Source organism: Lates calcarifer, linkage group LG19 (genome assembly GCF_001640805.2).
Source record: "Lates calcarifer isolate ASB-BC8 linkage group LG19, TLL_Latcal_v3, whole genome shotgun sequence".
Classification (NCBI taxonomy): Eukaryota; Metazoa; Chordata; class Actinopteri; family Centropomidae; genus Lates; species Lates calcarifer.
In genome coordinates, this window is record NC_066851.1 from 17,814,142 (window position 1) to 17,839,459 (window position 25,318).

At 41.9% G+C, this 25,318-nt stretch overlaps 2 protein-coding genes across 2 annotated transcripts in view; one reads left to right on the forward strand and one right to left on the reverse strand.

Moving 5' to 3' along the window:
* Positions 1-22,643, forward strand: part of efna2a (ephrin-A2a) — a 71,361-nt gene extending 48,718 nt beyond the window's left edge. The window contains exons 2-4 of the mRNA XM_018663412.2: positions 13,258-13,550; positions 18,457-18,522; positions 20,076-22,643. Coding sequence (XP_018518928.1) covers positions 13,258-13,550; positions 18,457-18,522; positions 20,076-20,200 — 484 coding nt within the window. The 3' untranslated portion in view covers positions 20,201-22,643. The remainder of the gene's footprint in view (positions 1-13,257; positions 13,551-18,456; positions 18,523-20,075) is intronic.
* The window catches only part of LOC108874955 (stAR-related lipid transfer protein 9), a 344,739-nt gene that overhangs the window by 247,385 nt on the left and 72,036 nt on the right, over positions 1-25,318 (reverse strand). The window lies entirely within an intron of this gene.

A 25,318-nucleotide genomic window follows, 5' to 3' on the forward strand; every position in this document is an offset into this window, starting at 1 on the left:
TCAGCCATGTCATCCAAAATGACAGTTTCCTCATCAACAAGCCATGAGCTGTTGCTGAAAGAGCACGACCATGTTTGCAGAATGTCAAGGGATTCACAGCATCCAGATGTGATCCCAACTGTGAATTTTAATGGCGTATTCCGCCGCAGCCCCCATCATGACTGTGCCTTCTGCCAGCAAAAAAAAGAAAAGAAGAAGAAGATTGAGGGTCTATTTGATAACGCAAATTCATAACTCAGTTAGTGATTTGCATTGACTCTGTGGTGATGGATGGACCGAGACGACTGTATGAAAAACATGACTGCAGGACATCTTTGCACAATTTGTCCCCCCGTAGTTTGAGCGTACTCTGTGAAAATCAGCTCTCTGCACACAACAGTAAGTTTTTAGATGGATGAAAGACTTCTACCATCACAACCAAAGTAGCTCCAGGCCAGGTTGAAATCATAACCAAGATTGACTAATGTTTATGGATTTCCTTGTGTGTGTGTGTGTGTGTGTGTGTGAGTGCATGTGCATGTGTGTGTGTGCACATGTGAGTGTATGTGTGTGTGTGTGTGTAGTTGGATGGGGCTATCTGTGACTATTTGTGGAGAAAAAAAAAGGAGCAAGACTGTGGAAGAGAGACTCAGAGAGAGAAGCAGCGAGTCTCTGTGGAGTTGTTTTGGTCATGGTGCTTGAGCACTCTGATTAATGCTCATAGAGAGACACCAGATGGAAAGAGAGAGAAAAAGAGAGAGAGAGAATGAAAGGGTAGAGGAGGAAATTTGGGGAGAAGAGTACCGTGGAAGAAGATGATCAGAGGGAGGGAGTGGGAGAGAGAGAAAAGGGTGGATAGAGGCAGGAGGTGGAGTGAAAAAAAAAGATTAGACTTAACACATGGAGATGATGAGTAAAAGTTAGAGAAAGAAAGTGAATCTGAAACTACACCCACACCCCCCAAAAAAGGGATTCCTCTGGGGTTTTTGATTATAGCGGTGGTTCCTACTGACCAATAATAACTCCCCTTGTGGAATGAACATCACTTAAAGTTGATTTTTAAATTCATTATTGATGGGTTTTTTAATCCCTGAAGAAAAACTGGTCTTTGGGATATATCAGGAAGGCTCCTTTAGCCTTTCAACTTACATACAGGCTGTGTATGAGTTTGATTGACAGCTGAACTGCCAGGGACAAGAAGGGACGATTAGTAGTTTTTTACACGCATAAGAAGCCGGTTTACTCTAAGTAAGTAGGTTACACAAGCAATCAGACAATACATCAACATCCACTGCAATAACCTGATTACTGTACTTGTAAATCCATGTATATGTGGAGCAGGTCAGTAATCAGATTTCTCCCCTGGACTTCTAAAGGATACTTGTGTTAGTTTCAGTTTTAGCTCTTAAGTTCTTCAGATGGAATTATTCTAAATATGTGGTTGCAGTGTTAGAGTACATGTAATGATCTCATCTTTCATCCAGCTGCTCCACTTTCACAGGCACCTTTCCTGTCTAAAGTTACACACAAGCATACATGTAAAAAAAGTGATCAGAAACCCAGTTACATCTATGCATGCCAAGAAATGAGCTCTCTCTAGAGGACATCTGGCTGGGGAGGTCAAGTTTTTCTTATTCCTTACCTTGAGTATGGAACCTGGTTTACATGATATCTAAGAAATCAGCTTACTGTGTAACGTTGACTGTAACCTGGCTACAGAACAGAAACTTTTTATGCTGTTCAATGTTCCACAGTTGACTAGGTAGTAGCTACTTTCTGTACCCTGTGACTTAATGTTAGTGAGGCACATTTTTCATACTGGATGTTTTTTGGTTGGTTGTTTATGTTTCATAAAAGAGGGTACAGGATATGTCATTCAGAGCAGATCCTCGGGGTGCAGTAGAAGAAAAACATGTGATTTAACTTCATTTGGACTTTGAAATAACGAAAATAGCAAATCACAGGAGAGAGAGAGCTTTAAAATGTGCTTCAACAGGGCCGACTTTGTAGCATTTCCATTTTTTTTAAAGGACTTTGACAAGGCCTTATGTAAACTATTTGAGCATGATTCTACAAAGAGCATCGGCAAAAGTATTCATTATTGCACCAAGATGGGGTACAAGCCTAAAGAATCATTTTTTGGCTAAGAGTTGGAGATGTAACGTTTGCAGAGGAGAGAATTTTGAAGGAGAGAGAGAAGAGAAGAGGGGTGGGGGGTGGAATTTTGGGAGATCAGTGGCAGGGAAGAAGATGAGAAAAGAGGGTTTTGGGTGCAGTGGGATTACTCCAAGATGTGGTGAGTGGGAGACAGGAATACAGAAAGACAGAGAGAGTAGACAGAGAGACAGCAGCATTTCTTTTTGATTTTTACTAAAAAAAATTAAGAAGCAAGAAACTTCCTGATTTATATTGCAATCATAATTCACCCAGCTACTAGAGGTTCTTGTCTGGTTAGCATCAACACAGATCTTTTTAAATTTCTGAACAAAGAATCAATGCTGTTGTTTCTCTGGTGAGGACAATCTCCATTCAGAATCAGTTTGTTGCTGATGTTTTTTGTTTGTTTGTTTGTTTTGTTTTTTGGCTTTTGCACCTTGGAATTGGCACTGAAATTGAATTGAAACTGAGTGACATAAAGAAAGATTGACATAAAGACAAATGGGCAGAACAGGAGAGAGAAAGCCAAGGAAGGGGAAAGTGATGGAGATGAGAATGGAGAGATGGACACCAAGAGCAGAGAGGGAGTGAGACAGAGAAAGAGAGACAGAGAGAGGGAGGGAGGGAGATGCTCGAGTCAGACAGCGTTGACCTTCACTCCGTTCAGAGCCAACATTTAGCACATATGGCTCCACTTAATGTGGCGAGACTTCACTGTGTGTGTGTGTCTTTGTGTGTGTGTTTCTATTTTTGATTTGCTCGTAGGAGTGTGACTATTAGTATGAGCGTGCATGCTTCCCTATGTGTGTCTTTGATTTTGTTTACATGGTAATGTTTACTTGTGCCTTACCATGGATATGTGTGTGTAGTCGTGTGTGTGTGTATGTATGTGCGTGCATGTGTGCCTGCAAACACAGTGTGTATCTTAATTGGACTCCATTCAAGTGTTTAATTACTCATTAGAGATGCTGCAAAGCAATCTATACACCAGCTTTCCCCCGTTCACTCCCGCTGCCCTCTGTGACTTCCAACCCACAGAGGCTCAAACGCTTTGACCCAAACTACATGGATTAGTTCACCTCGTCAATCTGGATCAACCCATTCATATTAGATGAAGATCCTTAAGGCACAGGACGATGCCAGAGCGAGACGGACAGTTAATAAGTCAGTCAGCCAGTCATTCGGTTTGACACTGAGCCAGTTTGTTCATGTGTAAGATTAGCAGTCAGTCAGTCAATCAGGCGCCTGGCCACTTTTTCACCCAGTTATCCAGGTAGTCAGTTAATGAGCCAGTCAGTCAGTGGGCCAACAAGCCTGTTAGTCTTTTAGCGGGCCAAGCAGTCAGCTGCATAATCATGTTGTCACACTGTCAATCACTCAAACTGTGAATCTGACAGTCCAGACTGTCAATCACAGGGAGCAAATAGTGGATTTTTTCCTAAAGCAGTCTTGGTGCAGATTACATGTTTGCAAATATATAACAAATCAAACCATGGTGGGTTTGGTTTTGTGACTCTGCCCCCATGAGGATAAAGTTTCTGGCCAAATGTCAAATGTATGAACGAAATGAGAGAAACTTTTTTGTGTTAGCCTCAACAAATTATTAGTGGTCATGTTGATTGACAGCCAAAAATGTCTCCCAATCTGTTTTTTAAAAAAGTCATTAAAACTGCATTAAAAAATCTGAAGAATACATGAGTATTGATGGAATGAAAAATAAATCATCCGGTTCTTCTCCCTTCTTTAAACATTGACTCTGTGGATACGTGACATTTCTGCCGTGCGCTGACACAAATCCTTTCTTGTCTTCGCCCCCCCTCTGTGTTGAGAGATTCCTATTGGTGTGCTTGGACACCAGCCATCAGCTCCTTCTCACTCCACTTTGGGCCAACCTTGTCGATACCAATACAGCTCCACTGCTGTTTACGCTGTCGTCGGTGCCAGAGCCGGTGCTGCATCGTGGCGAATGCCCCTCAGAAAACAAGGAGACTGATGTAGGCATATCATGCACTCTGTCTGTCAGCTTGTCAGCTGCGCCGCGTGTGCCCAAGCTCTCATCTTGTCTGTCTGACTAACTCATCCTTTTCGTCCATCCATCAGTGGCTTTGCCACTCTTTGTGTCTGGCTTTGGGTCTATTCTGTCTCTACTTTTTTGTGTGTATATTTTAGCTTCCACATCACCAAGGTGACAATTATCCTTCCAGGGGGTCTAGAGATTTTTTTTTCTGACAAGGTTTGTTATGTTAATTCAGTCTGTGGGTGTCGGGTTGTACGTGTCTGAATGTATGACGGGGAGCATGTTTGTGTCTGATAGTGTGTGTGTGTGTGTGTGTGTATGTATGCATATGTGTGTGATTTTGCCATGGATTGGCACAGGCGGTGCTTAATCCACAGGGGTCCCGTGTTGCCCGTCTTGAAGAAATACATAATAACCTTTCAGATGTGCTGAATGTCACCACAGTGATCTATGGGCGACATTATTCAGAATGACAGATGTGGAACTTGTCAAAACAGCACAACTTGAGCTTGGGAATGCGAGTGTGTGCCAGTTGTGGGGTTGTGATGGTTTATTTTTCATGCATGCTGAGTACGTACAGTATGATACGCATGTGTGACATGTGTGTCATGTTTCTTGTTGTTGTTTGCATCACATCTGTGTTTATGAATTCCAGTATTTCCCTGTGTGTTAATGTGGATGTATGTTCTACTGTATGTGTTAATGTATTCAGTCAGAATGTGTTAAATGTGTTAATATGTCTGTGTGCATGTGCGTTAGGAATGGCATATTTATGTAGGTATATGTGGAGGCAGGCGTATATGTGTCTCAGCGTGTGTTTGTGTAGGGGGGAGGTAATGTATTTATTTTGCCCCACATACCTAAGCATCAGCAGCAATGCAGCGGGAATCGCAGGCAGAGACGACAGCATGAGAAAAGAACAGCTCATGCTGAGAGAAAAGCATCTAAAGAGTCTTAGCAAGAGGAAGATGCGTGTGTGTGTGAGTGTGTGTGTGTGTGTGTGTGTGTGTGTGTGTGTGTGAGTCTGTGCTGAGGGGGAGTGATTTTAAACATTCAAAAAGAATGAGAAGAAAACAGAAGGAGGTTGGGTGGGGAGAATAAAAATACACTAATGGGAAGGGGGGAGTTAAGACAGAGAAGAGAACGAGGAAGAGAAAACAGAGGGGGAATGAGAGTTATGACGACTGAAAAGAGGAGACAGTAACAATGTCAAAAGATGCTGCTGTGCTCCTGGAGGGAAAGTGAGAGAATAAAAAAAATGGAAGGAGAGAGAGTAAATGAAGCTGAGGTGAGTGGAGATGAAGAGTGAAGGAAAGAAGGGAAAGGAGAGCAGCAAAAGACAGAGTGAAGACAGGAGGAGATGAAGATGGAGAGATAGAAACGGAGAGTAATGTGCAGTTAATTGGAGAGACATTGAGAGTGACTGAAGCTGCAGCGCAGCAGACTGAGACTGCAACGCAACCCAGGCTACTTACAGACACACACATCGTGAAACAGCCTGCAGTTTCTTCTTGCCAAAAAGCCAAATGAGCTGAAATTGTGCATATTTTAGATGAGGAATATGAATTTTTACATTCAAAAGGTTCCACATTTTCATTTGGCCAACAGTGCCTGGAACCCGCCATGGTTAGGCAACGATAAAGGTGCAGTCTCTTTGTGGGGGTATGTGGTGTAGAGAGCAACCGGATGTTCATTACTGTCAATAAGAGAATGACGATAAACTCAGTGCTGGCAGAAAGTGTATACCCACTGTGCCTGCAGATAGAAGTTGGCAACAGAAGTTGAATTTTCCCAACTTTTGCCTTGGAACTGGAGACGTGGAGATGAATCGGATGTTTTAAATTGAAAATCAATCCACATCTGATTCGTCAGCCTTTTCCTCTTGACTCCTCTTCCAAAGAACATGGAGTGATGTGATGAATAAGCAGCAGATGTTTTTTTTTTCTTTTTCTTTCTTTCTTTTTTGACTCTCCAAGAGAATGAGAACTTTGATTTTTCCGGTCAATTTGAATGCTTGTCTTCTTTTTCTTTTACCTTTGAATCTCAGTTAAAGGCACCCTGTGAGGTTTTCAAAACACAAGTTATGTTTACAGTCAGTGTTTCTCCTCAAAGTTTGATCTGTGTGTGTGTGTAGCCCAAACCTGAACATTGTATGGGCTACGGACTGGTCTTTAGGGCATATTGTTTGTTTTATATGCATAGTAAACTGTTAGGTTGTTTTATTGTTTTATAGATGGAGCTTTTATTTTTTGTCCAGAAACACTATATAGCCTGCTTTTTATTTTCATGGATGTTTGCCTGACGACAAAGACCTTGTAGGTCAAAATGTTGTATCACTGCGAGTTAAACTTGGCAGACAACCTCTCCCTTTTTCATTTGAACCGTCTTTTAACCAAAATCTTGATGGTGACTGGAAAGCACCCGTGCTTTTTTTTCAGGCCACACTCATGAATGCTGCATTACCGAGAATGACAGAGGGAGATCAAATGAAGCTGGAGAAAGAGAGAAAGTTGTGGATGGAGAGAGAGAAGGGGTGACATAATGAGAGTGGGAGAAAAAGAGAGAACGTAGGAGAGAGCGAAGCATCCTTTGATGTTTGTTCGCTGATCTGGCCCGCTGTTTAGGACACAGGCAGGTATGGTAAACATCCAAGGCTTCTTCAACCTGAAGCTTTGATCACAGCCGTGCTGAAAGATGATGTTGATGACTCATTGGTGCCAGAATATTAAGGAGTGGCCACTACACACACACATTACTGTACACAGAGATACATGCATCTACAGTACATAAATATACACCCAGCCACACACACACACACACTATAAACACATGCTTTATTCTTTCATTTCAACTTTTAAACTCCTCAATTTCTATTTTCTTTTCATCCTGACGTGCGCACACAATACCATAAAACCCTTTTACTCTGACTCTTTACTGCTGATTGTGGTCCAAGCTCAGAATGAGCCTCTTACATCCAGATGAGAGCCGGCAGCCAAAAGCCGAGTCCTTCAGCTGCATCTGTCTAACCTCACCAGACAATTCAATTGCACTGAAAGAGTGAGGAGAATCTGTGAGACATCAGGGGATTAGGAACGAAGCAAACCATCATATCATATTGTGCAGGTTTACACACAGAGAGTATTAAAAAGAAATGTCTTCAAGCGGCGGAACAAAACACTGAAAAGACCATGTACTGAACAACATGCACTTGAACAACATTCTGTTCTACAGGCATATTTTAAGACTCTTTTTCATGAAGACACCACTGAGTATTGAAAGCACAAAATATCATAAAGTTTTGAAGATCTATCTTCCTATCCCTTCTGAGCCTAATTAGCAAGTTTTCCTCCTTTTTGTAGTTTTACGTGTGGAAATTATATTGACTGTCAACATGCCGGAGATAGAGAAAGCCATCTTTCTCTGGCAATGAAGGATAATCAAGTTTTATCACCCAGAAAATAAGTATATACATTATTTCATGTCCCGGTGATAAGAGTTTACACAGAGTGAGTAAAAGGATAAAAGGATTAGTGAAACTATAATTTTGCACTGTACTTTGCTGTAAGCTACCTTAAAGCCCCTATGTGTAGAATTTTGTATCATATCATATCTATATTATAGCATCTGTCAAATTATTATGATGGAAGAAGTTTGAGGGGAAGTTTTTGTTTGTTGAAAAATGAGACAGTTTGAGTGAAAAATGGTGTTACAGTGCACTAACACTGTAGGTGATGATGTTATTGTTAAAATGCTTTCAGCATTGAACGTGTTACTACAGCATTGTTACAGTCATATTTTGGAGAAACACTGTCTTGTTATATTGACAGTGAAATGATATATTCAAGGGTCAGTTCATCCAGATTGTGATATCTAGTCATGCAGATAGTTTTGCTTTTTTTTCTGCTGAGGTATTGAGAGATGTGTGTCTGAAATTTCTGATGTCACCCCAATACAATGAAGGTGAATGAAATTTTGTCTTTGGTGCTCTCAGCATTGAAAAGCAGCTCTCTGACTTTCAAGAAACAGCTCCTGGAAAATGCACAGACTTCACTGTGGAGAGTTTTCATTGGAACTACTTTGTACATAAGAAATAGTCCCTATGACAGTCGACAGTATGTGACACTAATGAAATTCCAATCACCTAGACTGTATTGGGGTGGAGGCAGATATCTTAAATAAGTTTTTTGGAAGGCTGAACTGACACTTTGAGAATAAGAAGATTCCACACTCTACATCTTAACTTAGGAGCAAGGAAATTATTCATATACTGTCATAAGAATATATCACTTCAAGTGTAACATAATACCAGACTGAAAAGCAGTTTTTGTTTTGAGTCTGTTTCACCTCTGACCACACCCAGTACTGATGTCACAGTGTGCTGACTCACCCTGGGGTACACCTCTACATCATTGCCCTTGGCTGAGAAATTAAAGTGTAAAGTTACTCTTTCATGACAACACCATAATAGTGCTGGCCCAGAGTGAACAAAGTAATCTTTTCTACCTGTATTTTTGAGAGTTTGAAATAAATCAAGTTTACACTGGTTTGTACTGCCTCCAGGAAATAGCCATATGTTGGCACCCTTAAGTCTGATACTGACACTTCTTGTACATGTCAAACAGCAGCCCATACACTTAAAATGCCAAAGAGGCCATTTGGGAGATTCAGAGCTCACCAGATTTGTTCAGCATCAGACAGTTGACTCAGTTCTTGTGTTTTTTCTTAGCCTGTGGATATTACACTTGATTCCTGCTGCCTGCAGACTTTTGAGAGACTTGCTGCCACAGTTTAGTTAAGTTACACAACTTTTAGTGCCTGTTAGTGATAATGATTCTCTTGAATTTTGACTTAAATATTTCTATCGTCTCCAGAATGACGGACATACAAAGTGCACGACTGTCACACCAGACAGTTGCGTACTCATCCACAGTCCCATCTGTTGTTAGGTTTAGGCAACTAAAGCACTTGGTTTTTGTTAAAGATAAACAAACACATTGTGTCTGAAGTCATTGTGGACTTTTTCTGCATTAAACCAGATCATCAATCTTTCCTCAACTTTAACTAAGTGCTGTGAGTGCCTAAACATAAAAAGTTTAGTAATGCTGTAGTCACTTCAAATGGATATTGTACTGCAAACTCAGATATTTTGGCAGAAAACAAACACGCTGTCTGTGAACATTTTACTGGTATGTTTAGTGTCAACATATTTGTTAAATAAGTAAATTAACATCATATCATTGTTATGTTAATATAAAGCATTATCTGGTAGCAATCAACTTTCCTTCAAAATGTGTTTGCTAAAGAAAGACACATACCTGCAGCAATAAGTTCAGATAAGTTCTGTGAGGAAGAGACATGCTACGCCGTAAGTGTGAGTGCATTCTCATGTCTTTTTGTCCAGTGCAGTGTGTGTGTTTAATTCCAAATGACACATAGCCTTAGAGGCAGGGATTCGGGGACACACACACTCATCCACACCTAACTACACACGCCAATATGTACTATTTAACAGCTCAGAGTGTGGTGGCGTACACCTACACACACGGACACACACATAGACTCACACACCTGCACAGGCAGCTTCCTCTCCTGGGTGTATTAGAAATGCAGACAGTGTCACAGGAGCAGGGCAGGGCGCTGAGTAGCTTAATACAACCTAATGTATCCTGGCACATTAGCCCTTTCTTGGATTGAGCATCCTCACTCATGGAGACCCATTTTACCAAGCCACTTTACCATTTAGCCAACCACACACAGACACACACACACACACACACACTCATGCAGTTCCATCTAGGCACGTACACACACATAGACTTCATTGTATACCCAAAGTACTAATGCTCAGATGGTAGTCATCCATAAATGTATCAGTGCACAATCAATAGGCAAAGCACATTTGTCTCAGATGGAAACCTGCAGTCGTACAAATTGAAATGAAAGACAGAAAACTCCTCTTCCATCTGTTCTTCCTCCAGCTGGCCTCCTCCTCCTCCTCTTTTGCTCTTTCTTTCCTCCTTCTTTTCACTTATTTCTGACTTTTTTTAACTCTCATTTCATGCAATCTCATTATCCCTCCTCTGGCCTGCCCCCCTCCTCTCTCTGTCTTTCACTTTCCATTGTCCTCAGTCTGCACGTATTTCCATTTCTCCCCTACCTTTTCTCTCTTTGTCTCACTCCCTTGGTTCTTTCCTCTCAGTCCTTTTATTCTCATTCCGTGCATCTCTCCCTCTGTTTCTCTCTCTGCCTTTCCCCTTTAGTTGTTAATCAGAGTTGATTGGGAGCAGAGAGAGCCGAGAGGAGCTCCCCAGTGGATCAATGCCTCTAAATGATCTGTTCAAGGATCCCTTTAGAACCTGCAAAACTCGCTCTGATAGGGCACCGAAGCATGAAGGCGCTCATTTCACATCTAACTCACTTCCTGATTTGCCCTCTGGGAGAGAGATAGGACTGCTGTTATTGGGATAATTTGTCCCAAAGCTAAATATCCCACTAACCAAGAGTGCTTAGACCAAAATGTCTTCATTCCAGGCAATCAATTACTGCCAAGGTGAGGGGGAAAATGATGAATTTGTTTAAAAAGCTCAGTCTGTGCGTGTGAGCGCCATCTGAAACGACGAGATTGCCCGACAACTGGCTTTGTTTATGCTCATTTGATTGAAGACATTTTCCTGCGTCTCAGATTTACCGAGCTTTCAAGAAACAAGATTTGATAACGTGCGGCAGCTGAATTTTAAATGTATTGGACGTGGTACATTTGAAATTAAATTGATCGTAGCCATGGTGATGGATGATGTTAATGACAAATACCAGAATATTGTGGTTTGGTACAGATGCAGACATATGCACCTGCCCACAAAGAGATTTGATATTACACTAAAATATCACTCTTATGAATTTTGAACAGACTTTGAAATGTGAGATGGCTTACTAAAGAATATCTCAAAGTGAAACTTGAATATTGAATTAGTTAGTGGGTTGTTAAAGATGCAAAAACAAAGAGATTATGAAGTCATACCCTTGGGACATATCATTTATAGAGTGCTAGTAAATAAAATATCTGAGATATCAAATATTTTAAAAAATACTCATGTATCATATTTTCTTACAGAAGGGGGCTGATATAAAAGTAAAACTACATGAAACAAAGTTGTTATGTACTTTTAGACTTGTGGTTAAACAAATGCTACATTTTGAGTACTGATTCATCATCAAATGTGAAAAATTAATTTACCAGTTTCAGTTTTAAGAACTTTCACCAATAGATGCTAGAAATTTACAATGGACATCTCATACTGGGGCTGTAAACATTAGATTCCTAAGCTAAGATTGTTTTAAAGGATAAGTCTTGTGATATTCTATATTTTTCCTATGAACTGATACTTTTAACAAGTATCATTTGTGTGTTAAAAGCCTAATGGGACGTAGTCATCCCTGTCGCAAAGCTCCATTTTTGTCCAAACACTATTAAAAACACATCAGTGAGCTACACTGTTGCACTGACTGATGTGTTTCTTCATAACCGTACACATGGGCCCTGTAGTTTTTGAGTTGATCTCAAACACATCATCCTTCTGCCATAAATACTGACAGGGGCATCAAATGTGTACTAATCCGCAGCTGAAAATAGTCTCTAATAAGTGCACTAATTACGCCTGTTTGTGTAATGTTTACAAAACAAGACAGTGCGCAGATGCTTTAGAGAATTATTTATCCTCTTTTAAACATGATAGTGTGCACTCAAGAACCTTTTTCAAATATTACTTCCTCAGAAGAAACTGGTTGGACTGGGGATGGGTGTTGCAGACAGGCTAGGGAAGTTGAAAAATTTAGAGTGATACGCAGTTGGTTTTGATCTTTTAATGGTATTTTTTGGCAATAACAAAAATATAGAATATCACCAATCTTATCCTTTATGAGGAGACTGTTTCACTCCAGTGACTTCAAGATTGTAAACAGAAGTTCAGTTCCCATATAAGCAACATTGGCACCAAAACATAAACCTAAATAGAGCTTGTATTATGTAGGGGGAAAAATGCAGCCATATGTTTCTAATATATTATAACTAATAAGCAGAGGCTGTTGAAAAGAGATGAGAGGAGATACCAATCGAGTTCAAGCACCATCTTATGTATTTCCATATGTTACCTGCATCTATTTCACAAGATTGTTGACTTAGTGCCAGAGGGAAGCATATAGGGAGGGAAATTGCCACAATACATACCCTCCACAATGTGTATAATGGTTCCTCTTCACTAACCTCTGACCCATTTCTATTCATCATGCCAAACTCAATGATCTGTATGTATATGGAAATAAGTGGTCATTCACTACAGCCATCTCTACTGTATACACTGTGTTAGGGGGTGATATAATATTATGTTCTCTCTACCATCACATGACCCACTTCTCTTGAATGTCATACAAACAGGCTCATTCAGGCACCCTGACTGGAAAAAGAACTATATTCCAAACATACTAATAATTCCCATGTTTGTTAGTTTGTCCACTTGTATTAAGATAAAATTGGTTGCTATGCAAACTGTCTGCTGTAACCAGAAGGATTAGTATTGATTTTTCTGGCTCTTATGTTTATTAAATGAGTAAAACAACAACAACAAAAAAAAACCCTCTAGGTTGTTTTTGCTGTGTACTGTGATGACTCAGGTGGTTTAATGACCCTCTATCAGAAAGTATTTGTTAAAGTGTCCTTGAGCAATATGTTGAATCTCTAAGGGTTGCTATTTTGTATCTGACTGTTACCTCTGATCTTCATGTGTAAACACAAAAAATGTCCTAACAGCAATCGTGCAATTTCATGTAATTGCAGTGCACAGCATGACTGCACTAAATGGACACTCACCACAGTTTCCTTCATTCTGTGCAATCATACAGAAATCCAATACAGCTAGTAAATATTCATAGTTTTGTAGGAATGTATAGTTTTTTTCTCAAAAATATGTCTCACACTGTCTCATTTACCTCAGTGAAATATTCCATAGCCTCTCACCCTGCCATTGATTCAGTCGATGTTCTGGAGCCTCTTTGTGATTATTTTTATTCATGAGGAAATTTTAATTTACTGTTTCCCTTGTTTCTTGCAGGTTCTGGCATGGAGAGTACAGGGTAGCAGTGAACATCAATGACTATCTAGACATCTACTGTCCTTACTATGAGGGTCCTCCATCCCACGGGCGCATGGAGCGCTACATCCTCTTCATGGTCAACCACGAGGGCTACACTTCCTGCCAGCACAGGATGCGTGGCTTCAAGCGCTGGGAGTGCAACCGTCCCAGCGGTCCTGACGGACCCCTCCGCTTCTCAGAGAAGTTCCAGCTCTTCACTCCCTTCTCCCTGGGCTTTGAGTTCAGGCCTGGACACGAGTACTACTACATCTGTAGGTTATCAGCTCGGCAGTGTGTGTTTCTGTATGCTTGTGGTGGGAGATTGTGTTTGCAGGTACAGGGTGTTTGTCTGTTTGTTGTGTGCATGTGAGCGTGCATGTCTCTGTGTTTGCATGTTATCCACACTCCTGCTCAATATGCATTTGTAAACGATGTGTAAATATGCAATCAACAGAAGTTGATTGAGAGAGTTCTCAAACAAAGCCCACGATGTCGCTCGCGCAGCCACAGGCGTGCATAAATACACCTTCCATCTCTCACTCGCTTCCCCTACTCTCACTCTCTTTATTTCTTGATGTATCTCTCTGTTTCTGTCAAGATCATAAGTGGTGTGCTCAGCAAAGTGGTAAAAATGTCACCAGGCGTAGTTTGTAATCATTTTTATATTAGCTGTATTGATGTTTCTCCTCACTTCAACAAGTGATGTATTAGTATCACAGATGGGCTTTGCCCCCTGAGACTGTTTTTCTGAACAGAGTTAAAAAGCTATAATTCCCCAACCAGGCATTGGACAAATAGTAGCTTCAAATTACTCTTAAACATTGTTTTCAGCCACTCTGCGTGCCAGATGGGTGGGATAGATTTACCGCATCCGGACAGTTTAGTGCAAGATCAGTTGGTAATCACAGAAAAGCACATTAAATTGACTTTCAAAAGCTTTGCTGTCAATGTCCAAACTTTCTGGCACTGCACAAAGGAGTGCCACTTTTTCTGTGTTGAGGCTGCAGGCTTTAGACAAGAAGTTTGCCTGTTTGAATTCATAGACCAGCTGGGGAAATATTTGGAAGGAAAGAGAGTCTCTCAAAAGGGGGACAGGAGAAAAAAGCATTCATAGTGAAATAGTTTTGGGAAGGTCACTCCTCTGACTATTTTATTTGCAAGGATCAAAGTTATCACATTAGTCCTTTCCATACTTCCATACCTTACATACTTTGGTCTTACTCTCATACCAAACCCAGACTTTTCCTCTGAAAGACAATGATTCTACATAGACAGGAGCAGCATTTCTGTCACTATGCACCTCGGCACAAGACTCTTCATTTATCCCTGCATTACCACTGCACTGTCGGCTGAAAACTGACCTTAACCTTTTCAGTAGGAGATGATGCATTCTCACCATGACCCATAATGGGATGAGAGTCTTCTGCCACCAGTTTAAGGTCGCCACACAGGTGCAACATATTTCTTTGACACATTTTTTGTCCTTGGACAGTGATGCTGACCTTACAGCTATATCCTCCTCGTACAAATAGCAGAGTGCCTTCAGCTAAGGCAGAAAAGACTCCTTGACAGATATTCATACAGGGTTGAATTCAATTTCTGGTGCGGTAATATAACTTTGTAATGTAATCACTGAAAATCAAAACATGCCGTACAGGACTGCTTAAAGATAATGAGACACTATTTGTCGAAAGTGGCTTTTAAAAAATTAAGTACTAAGTATGTGCAAATAGTTCTTTGCCCAAGTCTGTTGTCTGCACTGTCACAAAGACACAGCAGGAGAGAGTCAGAGAGCTAAAGAGGCGAAGATAACAGCCACCCGATGTCCTTCTGCACTTTTCCCAGTCGGCACACACACGCACAAACACACACCCTTTTGTTTTCAGTCTCATGTAAGGATGGACAGGGCCCCTCCAGAGTTGTATAGTTGCTGACTATAGCATTGTTTCTCTGGGACCCCTGAGGGTAGTGTGTATTCCACAAGACTGGAGTGAGCGTGAATACGTGTGTGTGTGTGTGTGTGTGTGTGTTGTGGGGAAGGAGGGGCTGGTCGTGGGGTCAGTTGTCAAGCAATTGTGAGTCCGTGAAAGGCCATGTCCATCATTTTGACTGACAAGCACACACACATTTTTGTCTCTCACATGCACAGACGAACACACACAGAGTCACACACACACATGCACAGGTCAGTATTGATGTGGAACGACTGCATATGACAGTTTTAACCACCCAGCCCTTCCGATGAGTGTGTGTGTGTTTGAGTGTGTGTGCCCCCTCCACATCCTCTCTGCAGAGTAAAACACATCGATCTTTGATGGTGATTTGTGGCCAGACCTGTGTGTGTGTGTGTGTGCATGTTGGTGTGTGTATTTGTCATGTGGTTGACATGTTGACAGGTCTGCTCCACCTCTTACTTCTCCCAGCTGCCATCTGATGAGGTTGAGTGATTTTGAATGGGTTTTCAGGAGAAGCTGGATTGTGGATGTGCTGGGAAACAGAGGCGCTGGGAGAGCTGATAAGACTTTTAAAAAATGACAAAAGTGAAATATGTTGGAGGGCAGAGAGAAAGGAAAGGGTGGGAAAAGAGAAGGGGATATATATCTATCCACTTCTAGCCCTTTCTCCCCTAGAGCTGCTATTTTTCAGTAAAACAGTAGGGAAGTTGAAACAAAGACATACAACAGGGGAGAAAGCTCAATACCAGGCCAGCAGCGCTTCATAGGGGACCACAATACACTTTCTCTGCGCACTGTAAGGCAGGATAGGTGGAAAGAAATTTGAGGCAAAGGAAGTGGGCTATAGAGAAGGCATAAAAGGGTAAAGGAGGTGAAGGGCAGAGGGAAGGATGGAGGGAGGAGTTGTGGGCAGAAAGAGAGGGATGAGAGGGCAAAGGAAGGGTCAGATTTATTTCCTGTGCGCTGTGGATCTTGATGATGGTCCTCTCTGGGGTCACAGTGGGCTCTCGCTACGCGGACTTCCTCAAGGGAGAAGGCCAATAGGTCTCCATGCACACTTCTGCAACAATCAGTGTGTGTGCACATTCTTTTGCACATCTGCACACATGTGTGTGTATGTGTGTGCACGTCTGCACGCGTGAGCAGTCATAGAGTTGGTCACCATCTCCCTTAAGGTCTCCAGCTCTATTTCACATCAGAGTGAGGTGGGACTAAAAACCCAGATTCAATTTCATTTACTCTACTTTGAAGTTTGAATCACAGTAACTTTTTAACATTTTTCTCATTTTTTTGGCATTCAGCGGGGGCAGCACGGTGGCTCAGTGGTTAGCACTGTCACCTCACGGCAAGAAGGACCTGCATCTGTGGGGAATTTGCATGGATTTTCATTCTCTATTCCAAAGACATTCAAGTCAGGTCGATTTGAGAGTCAGTTATTTCCCTGAGGTATGAATGTGAGTGTGACTGAATCCCAGTGTGCGGGCTGATCCCTCACAGACTTGTTTACATTGCCTGAAGTGCTTTGTATGTTTATGGGAGTTCACAAGCTTGGGAGCATGGGTTTAAGAGAACTTAAAAGGACGTAATATATGAAACTCTCCAAATGCTTGAAGCAATAAATGTCATCAAAAAGGTAATAGGCTGCATTAATGACTACATTAACGTCTAATTATAACAAATTATTGAGTGTAACTGACACTCTTGCTTTATACTCTTGATTTACCATCTGTGCTTTACTTTGTTGTAACAATTACCCAGACAAAAAGAAGAAATGTCTGTATCATACAAAAAGAAGTCAGCAATAGAACCCTCACAGACTTTCCAGTCTCTGGCAGGGGACAGTCCTAAACCATCCTCCAGGGAAGTCTTTAAATTCATGATCATGATTCATGATATCCCATAAACAAGTACAGGGACTTAAAGTGACTGGGGTGGATTATGTTGAGGTTTGATGTCTTCCTGACAGGCAGCTGTTGACTGTTGTATGGATCCAGTGCTGGATTATTGAATAGGAGCAGCCCAAATCCCCGAGCAGCCATGAAAGCCCCAGGCTCACTGTGTGTCAGTTGGTTTGTCATATGTTAAAGAATTGTAAATATGTTTGCAGACAGGCACAACTAAATTACAATATCAACTGAAAGGGTAGCAGCTGATATAGCAGCATTACTCCATATTTTCCTTATTGTCAGCAAATCCAATGTAAGGGCCAAAACCAGCAACTTGTTTGTCTCCCAATACTTTTTGGCTCTTCTACCCTGGATGTAGCACTCAGTCCCAGGCTCATTAATTTCTTCTGAAGACATAAATCTTTAAAACAGGTCAGAAATATAATTGTATCATTAAAAAGGCATATTAATTTGCTAAATCTGTGGAGCTCTCTCACTTTCTCTCTCTCTCTCTCTCTCTCTCTCTCTCTCTCTCTCTCTATATATATATATATATATATATATATATATATATATATATATATATATATATATAACTCAAAGTAAATTTGTTCATTTGTTGGGGACTATTTTCAACTGTGGATTAACACACATTTGGCGCTCTAGTGAGTATTTACAGAAGCAGGATGGTGTATAGACCAGTGGGGATTGACAGAGAATATACAACAGTGCCTACGTTCATTATAATGACAGAACATGTCACCCGTGTGCCACAGTGTAGCTTACTGCTTTCAGTGGTTTTTGGACAACAATAGAGGTCTTTGGCATAAAGGAGTGTGATATGGCTTTGGCTCCTACACAGACAATACTTGTGAGTAGGATTAATTCTTTGTTGGTTTTTGTTCTTTCATGGGATTTGCTGACAGCGAGAAAATATAGAATATCACCAGTTGTATATTTTAATACTGAGGTCTTGTCTCTTTGATGTCAAATCTACTTTCATAAGCTGCGTATTACTACATGAATTTGTTTTAACGTTGTTTACTTGAAGATGACAGGATACATAATGGAAAGAGAGGAAGGGGGATGGGAGTTAATAGGGGCCCTCAGCTTGTTTTTCTTACAAAGCCTAAGAGTGGGTTAATCCAGCCATGGTCAAAGCAATCTCCCTAACTCCTATGCCAACCAACCACCTGATAATAAGCCTCATAGCCCTCAGTGACAGAGCAATATGAAAAACTTTTATTAAATGTCATCATTTACTTCACAAGTGCAATCAGCAGCACAAATCATTTTATCTTCAACTAATCTCCTCTTTCAATCTCTGATTTTTACAGCGTCTCCTCACCCAAACCATGTGGGGCGGGCATGTCTAAAGCTGAAGGTGTATGTCAGACCTCCAGGTAAGTCACGCTCTAACTACACATCCACACTCACACACAAACACACATTCACACATGCACACAAAGGGTCCAGATTGGCTATCAAAGTAAAATTAGGGGGGAATAAGGGGTCTGATAGAATGCCCCGGCAACACTCTCTGCTCTGATTCACAGACCAGCCAGGCAACACTTTAACACCTTTACACACAGAACACACACACACACACACACACTGAAAACACATACACATTCACACATACGAGCACACACGAGCGAGCACAGGCGTGAACATGCACGCGCATGCACACAGGCACAAAGTGGCATACGCACTTCACATCAAATCACATCACATCACACTGGGTGTGAGGGAGACCTTCTGTCCTTGTAGAAAGAGAACGGAGCAGGCTGAAAGTGCTCTCTAAAAAAATGTTACCAAGCCTCGACATTACTCCACCAGCTAGATTTACTCATAAGAAACATGAGAGCGATCTAATAATAAACCCATCGCATACAGTAGAGGTCTAATCTAATAATAGACACTTCATATTTTTTAATAAAACTCTTCTTATGCATGAGTCCTGTGGTAAAAGATGAAGCATGACTTTTTTCCAAACAGCATGTAGCTTGGTAAGATAACTCCCCTCCCTTGTAGATTGGCGTAGGCAGAACACAGTGCTGACACACAAGCGCCATGTTGGCCCATGATCACGCCATTTAAAAATAACTCAACAGATGATTGGCATGCATGGGGATCACACTGCAGCAGGCATTACGCCACTCTTGCGTTATCTGGAAAATCTACCTGTACGTCTGTTTCAAAGGTGGATTCCACCTCATGAGTTTTCAACCTAAGCCAGACTAAAGAATCAAACCTGGTTAGTAACACGTCTCCCCAGATAATGACACGGCTTTGAAGATCTTCGTACAAGGATGAGAGTCGGCCTTCGCAGCTTTCCAGGCTCAGATCATTCCATCTTTTGCTAAGGGGGAAGGAAATTCTCTCCTCCTCCATAATTACTGAAACAACATACATTCTTTTATTCTGTCATTGCCACAGCTCCTCTTTGAGATCCTGCTTTTTTCTGCTGTTAAAGTAATCTGTCTGACATTGCAACTTCCATCTCATCTGTGAAATACTGTCACTAGAGTGAGCTGTGAGCAGTTGCACATGCGTTTGAGTGGATGTGTGTCTTTCTCTGTGTGTGTGTGTGTGTGTGTGTCAGCTGCTCCAGTTTCCGAGTCTCTGTGATTAAACTGTAATTAGGTTGGTTAAACCCCCTGCAGAGCTCAGTTGCTGTCGTCTTCTCCTCCTCCCTCCTTCCTCTCCTCATCCTTCTCTGCCATCTTCTCTCAGCCTTTCCTTGGCTTCACCCTTGTTGAAGGGTGAGACATTTGTGGTTTGTTGCTCACTTTCCACGCTGTCCCCCGTTTAATAGTCCCACTTGTCTGCCCTTTGTCTCTAAATCCCCGTTTTGTCTCTTTGTTTTAGACTGTCTTGTCTGTGTGTCTGTCTGTGTGTCCCTCTCGGTTCAGATGTTTTGTCGTTTTTCTTTTCTCTCTTCTCTCTGTTTCAGATGGGTCGGGATATGATTCTCCGGAGCCCTTCCTGACTGATGGAGGTCCAAACTGGAGGCCAGGGTCCGTGGCCCTGTTAGCCGTTCTGGTCTCACTGCTCCCGGGACTCTTCTCCTGGCTGTGACCCCTCTCCCCTTCTTCCTGGAGCTCCCACCCAGGGTTGCTGAGCTGGGCTGGCTGTCCCTCTAAATCCACCACCCCTCAGGGAAGCCCTCTGTCTTCATCCCTCCCTCCCCATCCCGCCCCCCTCCTCTCCCACCTCCACCTCTATATGACCACCAACCACCCCCACTGCCAGCCCCCTCCCTCCCTCCTCCTCCTCCATGGCCCAGCCCACGGACACCCTTCCCATGCCTAGCTGAGAGGGCTGGGTCCTGAGCTGTCTGGGAATCTGCCCTTCATTTCTGATCCCCCAATTCTGGGTGGAACAGCACCTCTCAGCTGGAAAACACGAGGGAAATGTCTCTGCACTCATATCAGGGGGTCCTTTTGATTTGACTATTGACTCTTGGCCACTGATGGGGTAGATATAGCCATGGCTATGATTAAACTTGTCGTTCCAGTGCAATTCCTATCATCCAATCACGGCAGGATGCATTAAGCGATAGGCCTGGATGCACAAAAATTGGATTTTGCTCACATTGCTATCCCATCCTCAAACCAAGAATTGGAAGTGGCCAAGCTTGCATTGTAATTGGAATTCTATACTGTCTGGATGAATTCCAGCCACAACGAGAATAAGAGGGAAATATATAGAGATGAAGAGGGGGAGAGTGGCCTGGCCTGTGCAGAAAAGAAAGGGGAACACAATTGCAGGCACAGATTTAAATAAATACGGCCATGTGGGAAATGTAATATTATATGTGTTGATATTTTCAGACCCGGTGTAGATCCACGGCAATGTGATATAAAAATAATACCATTTGATTTTTTATGAGAAGCGCAGATATCATGTTATAATGACAAGTATAACCATAGCCTGTTCCAGTAGGACAGTTGGGTGTGTGTGGGGGTGTTCTGGGTGGGTTTGGTGAGGTGTATATTTTCAGGGTGGGATGTGTTTTGTCTTATTCATGTTTCTAAACAAAGCATTTATCACAGCCTGGCCAGCACAGGCATCTTCAGCACTGTCTAATGTCGATCGGGTCGGGTGACTTTTGGAACCATGACTTTCTCATGTATGAATGTACCACTGGTCACCCACCTCTTTGTCTTTCTGTATTATTATGACTGTGGTCACTTACAATACCTTCTCTCGGACTGGCAGGATGAACGGGGGGTCGGGGATACGGAGAGATGGCGGGCGGGATGGTAGGAGGGGTGAGGTAAAAAGGATGGACGGAGGACAGGTGAGAAAAGGAGGCGACACTCAAGTTGCATGACCACTGTGAAACCTTCAGATCAATCTTGTTTGTAATGATGATATATTTTTTCATGGGGAAAATCAGAAACACCCTGCTACCGCTCTCGTTGCTCTCCCTGGGACTTTTTCAAACATCAAAAGGAAAATTCAACCTCTCTCCTCACACGGTTTCTCCTGTCTGGCTTTCGGTCATTGATGGATTAGCTCAGGCTGGGAGATAAATGGACCCACAGGGTGAAACTGACTGGAAATCAGCCCTCGGAGCCCAGGCCAGATCACAATGGACATAAACACTGACTGAAGCTGGTCCTGGGTCTGAGGGCTAAACCAATAAGGGAAGCGCATAGACTGTGGCAAATGAGGCGAGGTGTGTGTGTGTGGTAGCATCACAAAAACACACATATGGGCATGCACACACACACACACACACACAAACACACACACACACACACACACACATACATACATATACACATACACACACAGTCTTTGATAACGAGGCTGTTCCTCTGAGATGGTGGGAGCAGTCATGGACATGACTATAAAGGGAACAGCACAAAGAGAGAGCGGGCAGAGGAGGGAGGGGGTGGGAGAGAAAGTGTGTGTGTATCATGGGACTGAGACTTCTTTAATGTTGGGAAGTGAACTTAATGAGTAAGCACTGTGAACACACACACACACACACACACACAACGGCCCATGTACAGATACACACACACATGTGCAAACATATGTAGAAAACCACATGCAGATCTAGACATTTACAAAGACATGGCATGCACATACACACATGTACAAAGACACACATACACACACAAAAACACAAACAAGGGGAAGCACTTCCTTCCCTGTTTCATCTTATTTTTGTAGCATTTAAAATCACTGTTAATTACTCCTGTGTGGGATGCAGTGATGGGGTATAGCCTGTGGAAGATTAAAAAAAATGTGTCTTCTCTTCTTCTATTCCACTGATGCTGTCCTTCTATCGTTCTTCTTCTTCTCTGGTTTGTGATCCATGGTTGGTAGTGGTAGGATGCCTCCAGGTCTGAGCGTCATGTATGAGTTTGTCTCCTTTTCTGTTTGTGGTGTTTTTGTGGAAGCTGACCTCAGTCATTAAAGTCAGTCAGTCAAAAGTAAACACAGACGTCAGAGCGAGGAGAGAAACACACAAATAAAGATTGTCTTTTTGTCTACTCGAAAAACAAGACAAGTGAGTGGGATTTCTTTAGTGAAAATGTGAATTAATTTTCATTTTATGTTCCCCCCCCCCCCCCCAAAAGGGCAGATGATTGTATTCATGTATTAGACTGCACCTGGGTCTTTATTTTGCCCAGTCTATCTTCCTCTGACGTCAAAGTCTTGGGACGGTGCGCGCTGAGCTCTGCCAGTCAAAGCATGAAATTATTCAGATGAAATCACCCTCTCCAATCTTCAGCTGTTTCTCCCTCAGCGATGTGACAGCTAATCTGAACTGCTGACAACATGGAGACTGAATAGCTTGATAGCCTTTCCTCTCTTGTTTCCATCAGATTTCAAGCAGGGTGGCCTACCAGTGATGGAGTTTGCATTTACTCAAGATGTCTATAAGTGCATTCCTAACCACCTGTTTTTATGCATAGCTTGAATTTGCACATAAAAAAGTAAAAGTATCATGAAAACATTTTTTTACGCATGGCTGACGTGGAAAAGTTGGTGTCTATTGTGCCAGGTGAAAACATTAGATTTGTTTGGACCAATGAGGACACTGTAATGTTCCTTAAATTAACACATGGAGCAAAAAAAACACCAGATTTCTATCAGATTTCCCATTCTTTCAGGTTTGACTGGTGCCCTTTTAATTATATCATCTCGTGGTGCCCTCTTCTTTCAGTTTAATGGCACCCACTGGAAAATTAGCTCCACAAGTTGTTTATCTTATTTTGGGGATTTTGGGGGGGATGTTCTGGAAATTTGGTTAAAATTTCATTTTAAAAAAACTTTTGTAGAACTTTTCCCCTTCTTCTTACCTCATTTATCAATTTGTGACCCTTTCAAGGTGGCCCAAACCATAGTCTGGGAACCACTGAACTGTATAAACTAGCTCCACCTGGACCACCTATGCATTGATGCATCACTTCAAATAATCTACTGATGTAATATACAGTATAATGATATGCCAGTCAAGGCCATTGTCTATACAACAGATACTTTTACTTTTCAAACTTTAAGAATATTTTCCTGCTGATATTTTTGTATTTTTCTTAAGTAGGTTTTTAAATCTAGTACTTACTTGTAGCAGACTATTTTACATTGCAGTATTGGATCTGATTACTTCTTCCCCCACCTACTGGTTAGAAAGTTTGCTCTGAAAATGACAAGTCCCAGGTTTCTTCATGTGTTGATACCTAAAGGCCAAATGTCAAAAAAAAAAAAAAAAAAAAAAGTGCATATGAAATGTTTCCTCTCCTCTTTGATCTCAATAGGTTTCCACCAGGATCCGGACATAAAGAGATAGACAATAGACACTTTCCCCTATTGGGGCTTGTAAGGGCCAGAGCTGTCTTGAAACATTTATCAGCCCTGTTTTAAAAGCGTTATTTGAAACCACTGACTCGTCTCTTTTGGCAGTATGATGCAAAAAGAATATCAGAAACGTTGTTTTTGGGGAAAAACTGAGGTACATGAATAATAGATGAGGCCTGGCTTGCCATGTTTGGCCCTCCTGTGCAAAGCGGGCTAATGGCTATCGATGTCTCCAGTTTCCATCAAATTGCTTCATATGAGAGCTCAATTTAAACGGAGAAAGAGTAGATTCCAGTGAAAAGGAGACGAGGGAATGAAATTATCCCTGAATATTGAGACGCAAGCTTGGTCAGCCAATTCTTTGTCCTGACAAGTATCAGGTACCAGCGGAATTAGCCCAACGTAAAATTAAGCCCGATCAAGCGAGGCCTCGGAACCTTCCCATGCCTCAGCCCTTGTGAGAGGAAAGATGGATGTGTGATACAACTGGAACGGAGCCAGAAATTAACAGATGTGCTCCTTGAAATCATGAGAAACTGGTGATCTGGGCTATGTCACTGACACACATGTTCTCTCTCTCTCTCTCTCTCTCTCTCTCTCACACACACACACACACACACACACACACACATACACAATTATATCCCCCTGTATTCTCTTCCAGAACTAATTAATCACTTGATTATTTTAGCTATTTTCATTGGCTGGCGTACATGGGGGACAATAATTGGCGAGAGTAAATTTGGCCTATATGGTATTGGTTTTGGCAACAAACAAAAAAGAAAGCCAGGAAATACAGATGGCGACCCTTCTCCGTTCTTTTCCTCTTTTTTCTGTCTCTTCATCTCTTCTTCTGTTGATTTCTCGCTCTCACAGACACATTATTAGGCTATAGGCTAATCTATTCTCTTCTCTCCCTTGTACTTTTGTCTCCTCATACTCAGCTAACTGGCATGATTTAGGAATTATGGAATTAGGGCAGCGCTCCCATCTCTATTAATGAGAAACGGCATGATGAAAGAGCTTGATCCTGAACGTGCCATCTGTAGTCACTATTACACATTCATTTAATCTATCTCTCTTTCTCTCACTACTTTCTATTCTTTCTCTTCCCTCTTTCCTTCCTTCCTCTCTCACTCCCTTTCTCTCACACACATCCACTGTCAGACACACACACATTATGCCTTAGTTGTAATTACAGAGGAAATACTAATTCTTAGCTCTTCAAGCACTGTTGGATGTGGCGTGAAATGGCACGGCAGGAAAGTTAACTATGGACCACACACCCATGCATAGACACAGATGCACACACGCACACACTCACAGGAGTCCAGATGGACCGTGTGTTATTGCTGAATAATGCATGCTATGTAGACG